General features: G+C 38.9%; 1 protein-coding gene across 1 annotated transcript in view; it reads left to right on the forward strand.

Annotated features, from left to right (window-relative positions):
• Nucleotides 1-18,305, forward strand: part of DHX15 (DEAH-box helicase 15) — a 41,139-nt gene extending 22,834 nt beyond the window's left edge. Inside the window, exons 7-14 of the mRNA XM_007523872.3 lie at nucleotides 5,362-5,448; nucleotides 6,556-6,705; nucleotides 7,242-7,350; nucleotides 7,794-7,985; nucleotides 10,866-10,988; nucleotides 13,181-13,371; nucleotides 16,553-16,722; nucleotides 17,739-18,305. Coding sequence (XP_007523934.1) covers nucleotides 5,362-5,448; nucleotides 6,556-6,705; nucleotides 7,242-7,350; nucleotides 7,794-7,985; nucleotides 10,866-10,988; nucleotides 13,181-13,371; nucleotides 16,553-16,722; nucleotides 17,739-17,856 — 1,140 coding nt within the window. The 3' untranslated portion in view covers nucleotides 17,857-18,305. The remainder of the gene's footprint in view (nucleotides 1-5,361; nucleotides 5,449-6,555; nucleotides 6,706-7,241; nucleotides 7,351-7,793; nucleotides 7,986-10,865; nucleotides 10,989-13,180; nucleotides 13,372-16,552; nucleotides 16,723-17,738) is intronic.
• The last annotated feature ends 320 nt before the right edge of the window (nucleotides 18,306-18,625 follow it).

An 18,625-nucleotide genomic window follows, 5' to 3' on the forward strand; every position in this document is an offset into this window, starting at 1 on the left:
TGTTTCATTCTATTCTACTCATGAGTTTGCTGAGAGATCCTTTTATAAGCTTGCTACGAATGCAGTCTCATTTTAACAGACTAATGCTCTTGATGGTCTCAGGCTGAGCAAGTGAGCTCTTCCTTGGCAATTGGTGCATTATTTTCAATACGAGGAAAGACATCTTGAAGTGACTAACATGTTGAAATGAATGTGGAAAGGTTTTATTGAAGGAGACTCAATCACAGAGGAGGCACTGTATTTGATGCTGGGTAGAGGGACTGCCTGGAGAGGGAGCTATGCCGGCTGAAGCCACAATGCTTCAGGCTAAGCAAGACTGGCAGGCAAGATCTGTTTTGGGGCCTGTCAAGGAGCTGGAAAGGACTTGTGGGAGGAAATGGGGGGGGGGGGTTAGATTCCACTGAGGTTATAGGAGAAAAGGTAGGTGGCAGAATAAAGTACTGTATTCTGATTTTGAATTGCCAGAACTTTGATAATGTCCTGTGATCTTCCCCCCACTTGTGAATCCTCAATCATTTATATCTTCAAACTGATTTAACATCGATTTATAATACTATAAACATTTAGGGGTGTCATTTCACACACCCAAAGTTCACCTATGGCCAATATTTCAGTGTCTCTACACCAAAGAGATAATATCTTGCTCACTTCACAAAAATAAAGGAATAGAGACAGCGTTTGCTCTCTTGCCATAAAGTCATTAAAATTAGACCAGCTACAGGAATGAAGCCTTCATTAGTAATGCTGCTTATTGATTGGCACTCATAAGCAGAGACACTTATATAAGGATTTGTTGTATATGCTTTTTTAAAAAAAATTTTATCTTTATTGGATAGATACAGTCAGAAATGGAGGAGAGACACCTGTAGCCCTGCTTCACCACTCGCAAAGCTTTCCCCCTGCAGGTGGGGACCAAGGGTTCGAACCCGGATCCTTGAGCACTGTAGCATGTGCTCTCAACCAGGTGCGCCACCGCCTGGCCCCAGGATTTGTTGTATATGCTTCTAATAGCATAAAACAACTTGTTGGTTTATGTTTTGTTTGTAAAATTATTTACTTGCTCTGTAATATTGGCACAGTTTAGACATCACAAGGTTGGGTGGATTTTTCCCCAAATTATCTTAGCAGTTTATACAATATGTGTTAGTGCACAAGTGCAATTTCTTAATGATAGTTCTCCCATCACCAACTTAAATTCTTCTCCGCCATCTTACAATGTGTCCTCAACCCCTCCCCCCCACTCCTGTGTTGTAGATCAGTTCTGGGAACCTTTTGACCAAGACTTAAAATTGATGTTTTGTAAATTTCGTGTATTAAAATTTACTTGTCTTTAATTTCACTTAGTTTTCATTAATTTTGTTCATATAATAGCTGGTGGTTTTTTTGTTCCCCTGTGGCTTATTTTACAGCTAACTAATTAACATGGCTTAGAGCATACATTGCTCAATAAAAAGGATAAATGACCCTTGTGGAAATGACGATTTAGTGTTAGAGAAAGACTTAATGATCCATCATCTGAAGATAACCTGGTGTGGTACTGCTGGGGGATTTACAAATAAGTTCATGTCCTTACTGAATTGGCGTTCCCCACAGAGCTCCCTGAGGACTAGAAATCTAAGCTAGTGTAACCTAAATGCATTATTTTGTCCAAATAGAATTCAAGTAGAGCAACTTAAGTTCAGCTTTGAAGTGAAATTACTGAAATGAATCTTCAGTGAATTACATTAGCAGGCAGGGGAGAAGACAGATATAGATATATTTGGATTTACTCACCTGATGAAAGTTACTTGGTTAATACGGCTTAAATAATTTTTACGGCTCTTTGAACACTTGCCGCAGTTCATATTTGTGTGGCATATTTTAGGGTCAATCTGTTATGACCCATTTCTAGTTAGATCCTTTTTTTTTCCTTTACCTCTCCCCCATTTTTCTTATTTTACTTTTGCTTTTTTAGTATTTTTATTAGTGATTTGTTAATTCATTTACAAAATTATGAGATGATGGGTATAATTCCGCACCATTCCCACCACCAAAATTTTGTGTCACCATTCCCTCTGGAAACCACAGCAGTTCTCCCAAGGTTACAGATAGAGGTTGACTGTTACTATTTTTCTATTCCCTTTTGTTGCCCTTGTTTTATTATTGTTGTTATTGATGATGTTGTTGTTGAATAGAACAGAGATGGGGAAGACGGAGGGGGAGAGCAAAATAGACACCTGCAGACCTGCTTCACCGCTCAGGGAGCGACTTCCCTGCATGTAGGGAGCAAGCGGCTTGAACCGGGATCCTTACGCCAGTCCTTGTGCTTTATGCCGCCTGCGCTTAACCCGCTGCGCTACCACCCAATTCTCGACTATTACTTCTATAGCTATCTATCTCTAGTTATATGTATTTGACAATTCTTGTATGGTCCTATGTCTATTCCTTTCTTGGTTTTTTAAAAATTCATTTATAAAATAAAATAGAAAATACTAACAAAGCCATAGAATAAGAGGGGTGAAATTCCACACACTTCTGCCACCAGAGTTCCATATCCCAAACTCTCCACTGGAAGCTCTCCTATTCTTTCTCTCTCTGGGAGCAGGGACCCAGAATCATTACGGGGTGCGGAAGGTGAGAGGTTTGGCTTCTGTAATTGCTTCTCCGCAGGATGTGGGCATCGATGGGTTGATCCATACTCCCAGCCTATCCCTGTCTTTCCCTAGTGGGGCAGGGCTCTGGAGAGGTGCAGTTCCAGGACACGTTGGTGTGGTCTTCTGTCTGGGCGAGTCAGGTTGATGTCATGGTAACATTTGAAACTTGGGTGTTTGGAAAGTGTATTTCTTTGCTTCCTTTCTTGTGGGACTTGGTTCAGTAGTTCTTGTAAGGTAAGGTTGACTGTGGCAAAGTCATTTAGGTCTTGAATATTTGAGAAAACCTTTATTTCTCTCTCATATTTTAAGGATAATTTTGCAGAATACAATGTTTGTGGTTGGAATCTCCTTTAGAACTTTGAATATATCATTTCAGTCTCTCCTTGCCTCTAGAGTGTGTGAAGAGAAATCTGATGAGTCTTCCAGCTCTGCCTTTTTATGTAACTTCTTTCCCTAGCAGCTAGCAAACTTTATTCCTTGTCGTTGACTTTTGATAGTATTAAAATAATGTTCCTTGGCGTTGGTCTTTTTGTATTTATAAATCTGAGTGATCGTTCTGACTCTTGAATGAGAAAGTCCTGAGGGAAATTCTCAGCTAGAATTGCTCTGAGAATGGACTCTGGGCCTTTGGCCTTGTTCTCCTCTTCAAATATACCAATCACTCATATTCAATCTTTTTTTTTTTAATATTTATTTTATTTATTTATTCCCTTTTGTTGCCCTTGTTGTTTTATTGTTGTAGTTATTATTGTTGTTGTCCTTGTTGGATAGGACAGAGAGAAATGGAGAGAGGAGGGGAAGACAGAGAGGAGGAGAGAAAGATAGACACCTGCAGACCTGCTTCACCACCTGTGAAGCGACTCCCCTGCAGGTGGGGAGCCGGGTTCGAACCGGGATACTTATGCCGGTCCTTGTGCTTTGCGCCACCTGCGCTTAACTCGCTGCGCTACAGCCCGACTCCCATATTCAATCTTTTGATGGGAGTTTGCAATCAGAGTTTTTCAGTCTTTCTGAACCATTCCTCTAGATAAATAAATAATAAAAATAATAAAATATGTTGACTTCATAGAGAGAAAAGCTAGAGTGTTACTGATGCATGTTGCTCCAAGGATCCAACCAGGGACCTTAGGCATAAGAGTCTTGGTGCCCCTTGACAGCCTGCAGGGTTTGAATTTTACTTATTTATTGTACTAAATCTAAACTACAATACCTCGCACTTGAGAATCCGAGGAAACCAGAATATCTCACGTAATCAAAAGCATACAGTGAATTCTGTGCATTGTGCAAGACTTTGCCATAACCATTAATTTAATTTATTTTGCCCCCATGTTATCGCTAGGCCTAAGTGCCTGTGAACTCTTACCTTTTTCATGTTCTCCAAGCTCCCTTCCCACCACCATCTTTTTTTTTTTTTTTTTTTATGTATATGGTGAGAGGAGGGTTATGGCTTGAGGAAATTAAAAATCTTTCCATCATAAAGTTTGATTCCTGTGTCTACCACCTAGAAATCACTTGCTTGTACTGCACTACTATACTCATATATAGCTAAGGTTATGTTCTCATTAATGTGTGTTATATTATCTAGGGCAAGGTGATAGTGCACACATTACAGTGTGCAAGGACCCAGGTTTCAAGACCCTGGTCCCCACCTGCAGGGGAAAAGCTTCATGAGCCGTGAAGGAGGGTGCAGTGTCTGTATGGCTCCATTCTCAATTTCTTTGTCTCTGTCCCATAATAAATATGAGTGGCTTTCTAGGTGATTTTCAGTCAGCTATATCCACGTACATCATGTATATCTCTTCTCCCCCTCCCCCCAGTACAGCTCAGCTCTGGCTTCTGGTGGTACAGAGGGATTGAACCTAGGACTTGGAAGCCTTGGGATGAGAATCTTTTTGCATAACCATTATGCCATCTACCCCCACCCTGGCATTTTCTCCTTAGTGTCAATAATCTGTTCCTGAAAATAAGATATTCTGAATAGAGATGGTTAAAGGGCGCCGCTTTTTCTTTTGTCTAAAGGAAAAGTCATACAGCAGTGCAGTGTAACAGAAGCTCATACAGGACCAGCTTGGGTTCAAGTCTCTGGTCCCTTTCCTTTCATAGTGTGCGTATTCTAAAACATCTTCTGCATTTGATTCTAGTGACTTGCTGATTCTTGCAGGCACATATATACCTTTGAGACTTGTCCTCTTGTGCACCATTTTGACAAAAATCAAAAGATACACAAGTTATTTAAAGATTGAATATTAACCAGAGGGCTTCAGGAAACATACTCAGTAAAATGCACTTACTGCTTTAGCAGTGTCTTTCATTCCATTTGTTTGAATAATCAGAATATAAAGTGTTTGAGTGATAATCTAAAGTAATAGCTTTTGTTGGAAAAGGAAGTAGCTGTGATCTAAGTGAAGTCATAAACACTATCTTTTTAAAGCATTGACTGTCAAAGAGCAGCAAGCCTTTTTATATTTATTGAGTAGAGACAGAAACTGAGGGGGCTGGGAAAGAGACAGAGACGACTACAGTCCTGCTTCACCATTCGTGAAGCTCTCTCCCTGCAGGTGGGGACCAGGGCCTTGAACCTGGGTCCTTGTACAATGTAATGTGTGTGCTTAACCAGGTGCACCACTGCCTAGCCCCATTTATAGCTTTATCGGTTTGAAATTTGTTGTTAGTGGCTATTTTTAACTTGAGTACGACTTGTCATTTACCCACTTTTATTTCTTAACAGGTAGTAGTGTCAACCAATATTGCAGAGACATCTTTGACCATAGATGGTGTGGTGTTTGTAATTGATCCTGGATTTGCAAAACAAAAGGTACTTTTTTATTATTATTATTATTATTATTATTGTTAGCTGTGACTACTTCACTGCCTATTGCTTTCGTGGCCGAAATACATGTTGCAGAATTCTTTGTTTTCTTGTTTCACTCTCAGGTTTCATATGTCTGTGTCTGCCTTATATTTTCTATCTAGCCTCTGTATATTAAGAGTGTCTAGTGGCTTGATTCTAGACCTTAAAGTTGTACTGGTTTGTTTCTGTGCTATGATAGTATTTTGGTTTATTGTTCATTAAGGGGCATAAGAATATGGAATTATACTGCAGATCAGTCACCCATAATTCCATTAGAATTTCATTATGTGCCAGACATGGCATTTGAAAAGAGCCTCTAGTGGACAGTACTGAATGTCAAACACTTAAGCCAGATGATATTACTACTCAATAAATACTCTGTATGCTTGATTATCCAAAGACTTTCTGTTACATTTTGTTCATACAGTTGTGGAGATTTGTTGTACATAGTGCTTTGTATTTATCATGATAAGCTTTCCTGTAAACTGAAAGCATGTAATTGACTTCTGAACTAATTTAAAAATAGTTTTCCTTGATGTGGAGGTCAGGCAGTAGCGTAGCGGGTTAAGCACACATTGCACAAAGTACAAAGACCGGCATAAGGATCCCGGTTTGAGCCTCCGGCTGCCTACCTGCAAGGGAGTCACTTCACAAGCAGTGAAGCAGATCTGCAGGTGTGTCTATCTTTCTCTGCCCCTCTCTGCCTCTCCTCCTCTCTCAGTTTCTCTCTGTCCTATTCAACAACAATGGTATCAGTAACAATATTATTAATAATAACCACAATGATAAAACAAGGGCAACAAAGGGGGAAAATAGCCTCTAGGAGCAGTGAATTTGTGACACTGAGCCTCAGCAATAACCCTGGAGGCAAAAAAAAAAGGACAAGAGAGTTTTGTTGTTAACTTTTATTCAAAATTACATCAGAATACCTGAAAGTTCTAACATAAGGAGAAGACATTCTTTATGGCAGCATCGATCAGCACTACTATGTTAATTTTGGGATTAGTTGTGTGCTCTGGGTACTTTGTGTTTAACTGAAGAATCATTCTCAAGTTATTTCCATGCCAATAGGTATACAACCCTCGAATCAGAGTAGAGTCCCTTCTGGTGACAGCTATTAGTAAAGCTTCAGCTCAGCAAAGGGCAGGACGAGCTGGACGTACCAGGCCTGGGAAATGCTTCAGACTTTACACAGAGAAAGCTTACAAAACAGAGATGCAGGTAAGGGGGGTTGTTTGTTTTTGTATCCTCCTTATATATTTGTAAAGTTGGTGTTTTATTTTGCTACCAGGAGAAAATTGCTTCCTTTGCTTGAATCTTGCCTTTGACATCTTAAGCTCCAGGTGTCCCATGTGTGTTATGCTGTGAGCTACTAATGCAGCTCTTTGTTACAGCTCTAAACCAGAGGGACACCAGTAGTAACAGTTCAGACCCTAGGGGGTTGTTGGGAAGCTTTCTGATTTATTAATGAGAACGCTAGGAGAAAGAACCAGAGATACATATGCTACCAGGGATTGAACTCAGGACCTCATGCTTGAGGCTCCAACACTCTGTCCTCTGCACCACCTCCTGGACCACTGATTCTTTTCTATTCTGCAGTGTTTTTGTTTTTTATTACGTCGCATTTTGGTAATTGGTGTAGAAGTGATGCCCAATCAGTCAGTTAGCAGAGGAGGTAGAGAACCACTGTTTTGTTTTCTGGAACACGGGGACCAAGGCACATTTAACGAAGCAACTGTTTGTTATTGTTTTGCTAGGATAATACCTATCCTGAGATTTTGCGTTCTAATTTGGGATCAGTTGTGTTACAGTTGAAGAAACTTGGTATTGATGATCTGGTGCATTTTGACTTTATGGACCCTCCAGGTATGAATCACCAGCATAGACTTTATCACAACATTGGCCCATCCATAGTTGATTCTTCTTTGTCAACATCCTGCTAAATAGGTTTGTTAAGGGCATTTTGCCTTCAAGTGTGCATCAGCACATTTTAACACTAAGACTGAAAATCCTGATTATATGAGCAAATAACTATTCTTAGAGTTATTAAAATGAAAGTAGAATCTTTTAAAGGAAAATACAGTTTAAATGCGCGCTGCTATTTAGGAGGAAGATAGTTTTAACTACAGGAAAGTTAGGCGATTTCTTACGATTCATTGCTAGATCTTTATAATTGAAGTTGATGCCAGTTTGAGCTTTGGCATTTGGTCCCCGATGGAATGAAAAATGAGATTGCTTGTGATAGTTTATATTTGTCACATTTTTGCTTGCCAAAGGCAGCTTGTCTAATAGACTACCTTTCTCTCCAGCTCCTGAAACTCTGATGAGAGCTCTAGAACTTTTGAATTACCTGGCTGCTCTAAATGATGATGGAGACCTGACTGAATTGGGATCCATGATGGCAGAATTCCCCCTAGATCCACAGCTCGCTAAAATGGTTATTGCAAGTTGTGACTACAACTGTTCTAATGAGGTCCTATCTATTACTGCTATGTTGTCAGGTAATAGAGGGAAAGGAACTAAACAAAACCCAGCGCTTCAAAGTTTGGGTGGACTTCACTTTTGGTTGTGTTTTTTCATATTTAGTATGCTAGTGAATTTTATAGATGTTTTTAAAGAACTTACCGGTTTCCAAAGTATCTTGTAAATAGCTTCCAAAGTATCTTGTAAATAGCTTCAGAATGGCATAGCTCTTATAAAAGTAAAGTCAGTCATTGTGCACAAAAAAATATATAACATCGGCTCTTCTGAGTGCAAATAAAAATTGCATTTAGAAAAAGAGTATGTTTGAACGCAGTTGTAACTGAGTTCTATTGTAGATCCATTAACTTTGCTGTTTATTACTGAAAGTACAAAAAGAACTTTGTTCTGGTACTTGGCACTGCTAGTGAGCCTATGAAAAACCCAAACTCACTTGAAGTGAGCCGTTTCAATGTGTAATTTGTGTAACCATCTTTGATGGCAGTCAAACATGAATTTTAAAGAGCACTAATACATAGAAGTAAGTAGTAATGTTAATTTCAGGCTTAAAATCTAATCTGCTAATTCTTTTACAATGGCAGAAAGCCATGATAAAAGAAATACCTCACCTATGACGGGGAGATAAGAAACTGTACTTATTTCACAGCATCTTGTTTTGTAAATCATTATTTCCCCCAATAAAACAAAGAAATAGACCTAATAGCAGATACCTAATCACTAATTTAAAAAAAAATAAGAGTATTGATGTGGACAGTTGATGTGGTAAAGCCTTAATTCACATGTCAAAAATTACTTGAAAGTTAAATTTTTCAGAAATAACACACATGGTTAACATACAATTGTATATTGCTTCTTAAAACAAAAAATAGAAGCTGTTTTGAAGTTTTGCTCACAACAAAGGATACTAACTTCAGTGCTGGGAGAATTGACCAACAGTTGGAGAGTGGTGTGGTGGTGTTAATTACAACTTCATGCCTCGATTCAAAATCTTGGAATTAAAGGATAATTTGACTTTTTTTCTAATTATAAAAATTTTGGCTTAGTTTAGTTGTGGCATATTTTAATGGTGTGAATTTTTATTTAAGAACTAGCTAAAATGTTTTCTTGCAGAGTTATGACTGATCAGACTCAGAGCAGATGGGCAGGGCAGTGTCGAATCACTTGAATTAAATTGTAGTCTCACTTGCGGAGGTGGTGGTAGGTTGTTGTCTGCCTTTCTCGTTGTTTTGTTTTGCTTTTTTAACTTCCAGTTGTGTTTATCTGAAGACTTAAGTGTTTAGGGAAAGTGTGAGGGAAGAGTTATTAAGACTATTTGTGTGTTTATCATCTACTCAGTTTTTATTTTTCCAGGCTTTCTTATTAGGCTTCTAATGTCTGTAATTGCCATCATTTGAATTTAGAATATTAGCCCATGAAAAGCTGGCCATTGGCATGTAGTTGAGATCATCCAGCTACATTTCTTGTAGTAGGAGCTGAGCAAAACGCAGGCTTGCTGTTCATCTTTTTAATATCTAGTGGGGCAGTGGGGGGGGGCTCTGTTAGAGGGTGAGAAAGGTAATGGAATACAAGTTGGCTGAGCTTGGAATGCTTTGTGTTCCATTTAGTTTCTGAAGTGATCGGGTTCAGACATGCAAGTAGGAGTGTTAGGAATGCCACTTATTTCCACTGTCAACTCTGGTAGCCAGTTCACATTAACTTTCACAGCAATGAGAAGTTTCTGTACCTTGCCTCAGTTATTAAGCAAGATTTTAATATTTATTGTGATGATGTTTCATTATCTCTTATTTGGCTTTGTTGGCATCTTTTTGAAAGGTCTAACTGTATGGGAAAAAGTTATTTGAAATTGTATTGATCTTGTGGATTATTCCCATTATCTTATATCTGAACTTAGAATTTTTTTTTATTGTTGCAAAGGTTTTAAGAGCTTTAACAAATGTGTTGACAGAGTCCCAAGCTGTTAATTTTTATTTTCATGTTGCTTCTGTGACTATGAAATTACTAAAGTGAATTAAGGAAAGTTGTACTTGAAGAAATGTAGTGCGCTCTTTGTAACAACTTAAAGTCTTCTGTGAATTAATATTGAGGCTCTAAACTAAACACTGTAGCTACATATTTTGATGACCCTTAAAATAACAACTGTTTCCGACTAATTGTCAACTTTGAAAATACTGGATTTTGCTTTTATACTGAGGTTTTGACTCTTTTAACTTGGGACCTAATTTACTGAACTACTGGAAAAATAGACCGAATGCCCCAGCCTTTTTGAATTTTCTTAATTCAAAGGCGGTTTAACCTTCCACCACTACTGCTATTATCAAAACCCAAGATTGGTGATATTTTCATGTTTACATATGCTTCTGCTCACCGGTGCTAATAGTGATGCCCACCAGCTGGTAATAGCCACTACACTAGGGGAACTATTGAAATGGAAATGTGGCAGTAGACTAGCTGGTACGTTGTATTAGCCCTGGAGCCAAGTATAGCTCAATAACTTAGATGTCCATTCAGTGGATCCAATGCATGGCCTTTTGAAAAATTACATAAACACAAAGGCTATTCACACCATAATTCTGGTTACTGGTAGAGCTATCAGCACTGGTTTTTTGAAATAAGTTGAGCTTTTTAGTATGATGGCCTTCAGAATAGCTGTTTTGATGCCTACTTTTAGACCTAGTTTAATAATCAGGTGCTCTGTAGCTTTGAAACCCTCTTGTCTTACAGATGTGGTTAGGTGTTGATGTACCAAATCAAGGTAGTAAACAGTCCAAGATGCAGTTGGAGGCCATCCTGCCCTGCCCTATGCTCTGTGAACTGACCTAGCTAGGCCTTGTTCCTCTATCTGTGAATGCGTGACTCATCGATATGGGCGTTTGTGTTGGGCCCATACCAACCTTGTTTAGTCCCACAGTGTTTTGTTCGCCCCACGGAGGCCAAGAAAGCTGCAGATGAGGCCAAGATGAGATTTGCCCACATAGATGGAGATCATCTGACTCTGCTGAATGTCTACCATGCTTTTAAACAAAGTAAGTCTAAATTAGATTGAAGACACTCTTTTGTCTAAATGTCACTTACAGCATAGAAGATGTTTCTTCACCTCACTTCCATTTATTATCTCTGACAACTTCACATTAGAAACCCAGAGGTACTTTAGAAAAACTCCTGACTGGCATTTAAAGTAGAAAATGCCTATCTTTTGTAAAGCTATTACTTTTAAAGGGGGATGCATCCTTTTTAGAAACCTGGAAAACATCGGAAATTGAAACAACTGTGTAAAATTATATCAAACTGATTGTCAACACAGATCTTTATTCTCATATGTTTTATTCTTTGGTAGTTTTCTGATAAATAGATAACCAAGCAAAAATGCATGTAGAAACATAAATGGGAAGTGAGATCCAGGTCTCCTTTTTATTCAGTGAGCTCCCTTTTATTTTTTCACTTACAGATTAGCAAAGCTTAAAAGCAAAAATATTCCAGGTGTGCAATGAGGCAGGGATAAGTATATTGGAACATTGATACAATGTAGGGGTGAATACTTATTTAGTTGTCTTTAGACTCATCAGTTAAAATTTTGCATCCAGCAGTTATTTATGATAGTGAAATATGGAAATTATACCTAAATATCTATCAATAGAAGGCTCAATGATTTATGCTTCAGCCATGATGAAATATTGTATCTATTTTCAGTGAATATTTAGTAATGTGAAAAAAATGTTTTCCAGTTACTTGAAATGGAGGAGGCAAAACTAGTAAAACTTAAGTTACTGTCAAATGTTGAAATTTACTCCTTATAAAAGTTAAGAGAGAAGAAATCTTGAGGAAAGAAATAGAAATGACAGAAAATGTTTATTTTTAATCAATAGGTTAGTTAGCCTGTTGGATAATACATAGCTGTAGACTGGTAGGCCTGTATCATTGTCTATACAATTCTGGCATTTTCCAGCACTCTCCAAAAGAGTCATTCTTTTTCCTAGCTTATAACATTAGTGTTCACGTTGGAATCTTAGTTTCTAGCTAATCTTTTGTGTGTTTTTACTCTGAAAATTTGGGTTGTTTTATATTGGAGATACATGGTAGGAATTATTTTGATAAATGTTTGTGTTTTCTGAAAACTTTCCGTTTATCACATTTCTGTGAATTTAGAAACAATGGAATCATCAGTGGCTTTTTCTTTTAAGATTTTATTTATTAATGAGAAAGATAGGAGGAAAGAAAGAATTAGGCATCACTCTGCTACATGTGCTGCTGGGGATTGAACTTTGGACCTCATGCCTGAGAGAGAGTCCATTGCTTTATCCACTGCGCCATCTCCCAGACCATTGGTATCAATTTATTTTGATAACCTAAAAATTGCTGTTTTGGGGGCTTTGGGTAGATAGCATAATGATTATTCAGAGGTACTCTTGCCTGCGGCTCCAATGTTGCAGGTTCAACGCCCACACTACCATAAACCAGAGATGAGCAGTGCTCTGATTTTATGTATGTGTGTGTGTATGTATATATATGTATATATACTATTTTGTTACTCTTTAGTGTATAAATCCTAAGAATTTGCAATTTTAGAAAAGCTACAGATCACTTTGTAAAAGACCCTATTTTCGTTGTCTCCTTTAAGACATTTCCGACTGCCTTTTAGAGCATCAGTATAAGTTAAAAATACCTTTGAAGCATATCCTCCTTTTAGTCTCCTGAAAACATTCTCTGCCTTGTTTTAAATAGTCAAATGAGTTAATGAATGGGTACTTTAACACGGTGTCATATTCTCCATTCTGCCGATCCATTTCCTGTCATACCTACTCGTTAAAAATGAGGCTGTATTTTTTAATGGGTAAACATTTATAGTTGCTTCTCTGAAAAACGAAAGGCATCAGCATGCCAAGCCTAACTGCAGCAGAATCCCAGCTCTGATGTCCAAGAACCCCTGCACTTTCACGGGAGTCTTTACTCTCCTTGAAGCTGGCTGTCTTAGAGCAACTCACTTTTAAAATTTGTTTATTCAAAATCATTGTTTTGTCATCTCATGGCCAGACATCTTAGTGCTATTTTCTGTTTTTGAAGATCACTAGGGACTTCTGGGAGGGTTCTTTAAAGAAAATGTAGACAAATTCCTGACTGGATTAAGTGTGCTCTTTAGAACAATTGTCCTTTTTAAATTAGAAACTATACCTATTTGTATGGTTCACATCCTCTTTTTTCCCCCTTCCCAACTTTGTAGATCACGAATCGGTTCAGTGGTGTTATGACAACTTCATTAACTACAGGTCCCTGATGTCTGCAGACAATGTACGCCAGCAGCTATCTCGAATTATGGACAGATTTAATTTGCCTCGTCGAAGTACTGATTTTACAAGCAGGGACTATTACATTAATATAAGAAAAGCTTTGGTAACAGGGTATTTCATGCAGGTATGTGGACAATATAAGAATGCACCATTAAACAATTTACATGATTGTATTTGTTCCTTAACCATTGACTGGCTTCATTTAAGTACGTGTTGATATAAGTTTTGATATATCAGTAGTCATATACTTATGACTATTGATTTTGCTGTATCAAGATTCACAAATGAACTAGCATCAAGAAATTTTGCTGTGGCTGCGCAAGCACCCAGGTTCAAGTCCCCAGTTCCCGTCTGCAGGTGGTAGAACAGAGCTGAAGCTCTCTTTCCCCTCTCCCCCTTCAATTGGGTTACCTCAGGCCTACAAAGGAGGACTGTCGAAAATGGTGCTGGTGTGTGTGGCTCTCTCTTCCTCCACCCTCCTAAAGAAAAGGGAGAAAATGCCTCTGGGGCAGTGGAGACACTCAGGCATGATAAGCCTGTCACATAAAATGAAAAGATTAAGTGAATTAAGAAGATGACTTTTACTTTTAATAAGAAACCCAAGCAGCTCAAGAGTCGGGTGGTAGCACAGTGGGTTAAGTGCACATGGCGCAAACTACAAAGGACCTGTGTAAGGATCCGGGGTCCAGCCCCGGCTCCCCACCTGCAGGGGAGTCGCTTCACAAGCGATAAAGCGGGTCTGCAGGTGTCTATCTTTTCATCTTTCTGTCTTCCCCTCCTATTTTTCTCTGTCCTATCCAGAAATGACAACACAACAATAAAAAACAAGGGTAACAAAAAAATTTTTTTTAAGAAACCAAGCCGCTCACCATGTGACAGAATTAATCCATTTATAGATACCATTTATTATTGGAGCATTTTATGCTAACTGATAGGTATGTTGGCCAATTTCAGGGAGGGGGTGGGTTAGCAGTTACTTCAATGTAAACGTCAATCTCTGTCTTGTAGCACCTAAGATTCTGTTTATTAACTAATAGATAGGAAAAAGAAAGAGATGCAGTCTGGTACAGGGATACTCGGGATCAGACCCAGGGCCTCATGCTGAAGAGCCCAGCCTACTGTTCCACCTGGGCACAAACTGCCTGTGACCACATCCATTGGACAGTGTCTTTGACTCTGTTTTACCTGGAGACGTGTGATCATAACATTGCAGAACAAAAGCAGTTGTCAGTGATTTCGGAGTACAGTTCACATCCAGTATTTGAGGATCAAAGGGACACATCGTGCTTCTTTCTTAAGGCATCTTATTTGAGATCTTGGTGCTTTTGAATAGTGGGGTATAGACCTTAGTGTGTGTTAGCAACTGTTTCTCTTTTTACACATTCTCAATTTGCTTTGAATAATTGGGGGGGGGGAGACAAAGGCATATTCAGGCATTATGGGTTCTAGTTATCTCTTGGAGTTCTTGGTTTCAGTTCCCCAGCAGCACATACACAGAACGATGCTGGTTCTTTCTCCCTGGTCTCTTTTTCTCATTAGTAAGTGAAATAGGGCATACAGTATACACTGGGCACCCAGTAGGTTCTTATTAGTAAATCTTTATTTTGGTTAGGGAGGGAGGAAGAGACATCTGCAGCACTGCTTCACTGCTTGTGAAACCTTCCTCTGTAGGACAAGCCTACACTGTAGCACGTGTTGAAGTTGCACTCACTTTGTGCACCACCACCCTGCCCCTTGAGTTCGTTTCTGATATTTATAAAAACAGCCTTGTATTCATACACATTTTAGGTACTAGAGTTCTAGAACTGGGGGTGAGGTATATTATCTCTGACTTGAGCTCACTCTGGATAGTGGGGTAGCCAGTAATGGCCAGAGAGGTGTTTCGAAGTTTTTATTTATGAAATGGAAACACTGGCAAGACCATAGGGTAGGAGGGGTATAATTCCCACCAGTGGAACTCCATATCCCATTCCCTTCCCTGATAGTTTTCCTATTCTTTAACCCTCTGGGAGCATGGACCCAGAGACATTATGAGGTGCAGAAGGTAGGCAGAGAGTATATTTTAGCCTTCGAGGGCCTATAGTTAGTTACTTGTTGAAACTACTCAGTCTTTCTGCGCATGCAGTGTGAGCTCATCGTGTTAGCAGTGACGTATGCCTCTCCAGTAAAACCTTGCTGGCTGATGCTGGAGTTTTAAATATTCCCTTTTGTTGCCCTTGTTGTTTTATTATTGTTATTGATGGTGTTGTTGGATAGGACAGAGAGAAATGGAGAGGGGAGCGAGGGGGAAGACAGAGGGGAAGAGAAAGATAGACACCTGCAGATCTGCCTCACTGCTTATGAAGCAACTCCCCTGCAGATGGGGAGCCACGGCTTGAACCAGGATCCTTACACAGGTCTTTGCACTTTGCGCCACGTGCGCTTAACCTGCTGCGCTACTGCCCTACTCCCCAATGATGCAGAGTTTTGAGTTTCATTTTTTTCAGCGAATGGATCTTCCTAATTTAAAGTATGTCACGACTATAAACTGGAAACCGATGGTGACTCACCTGGTAGAGTGCACGCCTTACCATGTGCAGACACTTGAGTTTAAACATCTGGTCTCCCTCCTGCAGGGCTAGACTTCATAAGTGGTAGAGCAGTGCTACAGGTGTGTCTCTCTTTATCTCTCACCCCATGTCAAGTCAGAATAAAAGAAAAAAAGATTATGGTTGGATTTAAAAAAAATTTTTTTTAATATTTATTTTTCCCTTTTGCTGCCCTTTTTTTTCATTATTGTTGTAGTTATTGTTGTTATTGATGTCGTTGCAGGATAGAACAGAGAGAAATGGAGAGAGGAGGGGAAGACAGAGAGGGGGAGAGAAAGATAGACACCTGCAGACCTGCTTCACCGCCTGTGAAGTGACCCCCCTGCAGGTGGGGAGTCGGGCTCAAACCGGGATCCTTATGCTGGTCCTTGGCGCTTTGCGCCACATGCGCTTAACCCGCTGTGCTACCGCCCGACTCCCTATGGTTGGATTTTAAAAATAATACATGGCTGGGGAGATAACATAATGGTTATGCAAACAGATTTGTGCTTAAGGTTCCAAAGTTTCCAGGTTCAGTCCCACCTACCATAAACCAGAGCTGTTCATATAAAAATTGTCTTTGGCCTGCAATGTCTTTCTTATATTGGGGTTCAAAACAAAGGGGCAGTCTGGTGTTATAAATTATAATGGGTAGTTTTAAACCACATGAGAGGCATTGTGGCAAACGCTAGAAGAAGAAGAAGAGGCATTGTGTGAACCTTTGAATTTATGTTTCAGGTGGCACATTTAGAACGAACAGGGCACTACTTAACTGTGAAAGATAACCAGGTGGTTCAGTTACATCCCTCTACTGTTCTTGACCATAAACCCGAGTGGGTGCTTTATAATGAGTTCGTCCTTACCACAAAGAATTACATCAGGACATGTACTGACATCAAGCCAGAATGGTAAGCAGTGCCTTTTAATGCCTACTTTACTCAGAATGAATCCTAACTTTATTGCCGGATTCCTGTTCTTACTCGTGTCAGTGACTTTAGATTTCTTCTCATTTGGCTGTTATTTTTTTCAGTGTGTGCTTTACAAGAGATTGTCCTGACCGTGTTGTTGGTCTCTTACAATCTGATTTGCTGCTAGGCCAGTGGAGATTTGAGGCCCAGTGTGTTGAAATTGACAGGCATCAAGAGTGTTTGGTACTATTCCTGTGACTAACACAGGGCCCTGGTTCCAGAAGCCAGGCTTTATATTTTACCTGTTCAGTTACGATTCAGTCTATTTTATTATGTATGCTAAGTCTTTTAGGACCTAAGAAAATTGAGAAAGCCCATCTCTTCCGCTGTATTACAGCATGTTAATTTATAAGTTACAGTCAGAACCGATTGTGTTATTTGAGGCAGAATCACCCCTCTTGGGGGGGGGGGTGTTTGGTGGTTTTTCTTTTATTTTTGGTTATAATCTGTTCTACAACTGATAAACAACAAACCCTCCCCCAGGGTTTTTTTTTTTTTTTTTTAATGCCATTTGTTACAAGGCTTCATTTTGTCATGGATTTGACTTCTCTAATTTGTGTGTGAGTTACCACTTAACATTGTTATTTATTGAGGAAAAAATTACGTGTAAACATTACAGTTTTATTCAAGTATGTTTTTTGAGGTATAACTTGCAGTGATTTGAACTTTGAGAATATCTATTTGAATACTTGGGTTTCTTACACTGAACCGAACCTGTATTAATGTAACTTGGAGAGGGGTTGGTCCATAGTGGTGCTAAGATATTAATAATGTTTTGTTAATGGCATGAAACCATTATAGGTTGTTAGGCTTTGCTGATCCAGTAGTTCATTGGATTTTTGCCTTTGTTCATCAGTGTGTTAATGAACAGTGCCTGTCCTTACTAGAGCCGCATTATTTATATTTCTTTAGTAATTCTCTCTCTCTCCCCCCCCCCCCCCCCATTTTCTGGACAGGTTGGTGAAAATTGCCCCTCAATATTATGATATGAGCAATTTCCCACAGTGTGAAGCAAAGAGACAGTTGGACCGCATCATTGCCAAACTTCAATCTAAGGAATATTCACAGTACTGAACTGAATGCAGAGAACTGAAGTTACTCAGAGGACAGCTTTAAAAGATGAATGAACTCAGAAGTTCAAGTTGTGCTCTTCACATTGGTTCAATAATGGCCTTTATTTGAAAGCTTTTTAATTTTTCTTTACAGTAAATATTCCATTCTGATTTCATAAATTAAACATTTATGCCTCCCTTTTGTGTTGACACTGTAGCTTATACTGGAAAAGTCGATCAATGTTTTGCAGTTTATTGAAAGTAGTTCTATATATAACGATGTTATAAGCATTTCTTTAGAAATGGTTGAAAATGCTTCTAAAATGTGATTATCGACCATGGTATGCATGATCGTTGTAATTGTTGACATTCCTTTTAGAAGTTGTGAAATGTTACAACTTGTGCTTATGTAGACAAAATCTTCTGTCTCAGTACAGAGGCCCTGACTTCAATAAAGTCTATTTATACTAATTTCGGCCAAAGCATTTTGATATCTTCGTTCTGGCTTCTTTAAATATGGCTTATTCTCTTCTCAACATTGGCCTTTTTTTTTTTTTCATTCTTTTTTTCATTTTAAGATTGTGATTATACCATGATTACATATTTAGCATCTTTCCACAAGGACTACTCCTTCCATAAAGTAGTCAGTAAAGCAATATTTTTAAGGCCATAACTTAACACTGTTAGGTTATTCAGGGTGTGAGCTAATGGCATAAAATGTATAGCTTTTATTTGAAATTGGATCTCAAAAGACAAGAATAATAAGAGGATAGCTGGCTTTCTCTGCTCTC

This window comes from Erinaceus europaeus, chromosome 3, assembly GCF_950295315.1.
Source record: "Erinaceus europaeus chromosome 3, mEriEur2.1, whole genome shotgun sequence".
Lineage (NCBI taxonomy): Eukaryota > Metazoa > Chordata > Mammalia > Eulipotyphla > Erinaceidae > Erinaceus > Erinaceus europaeus.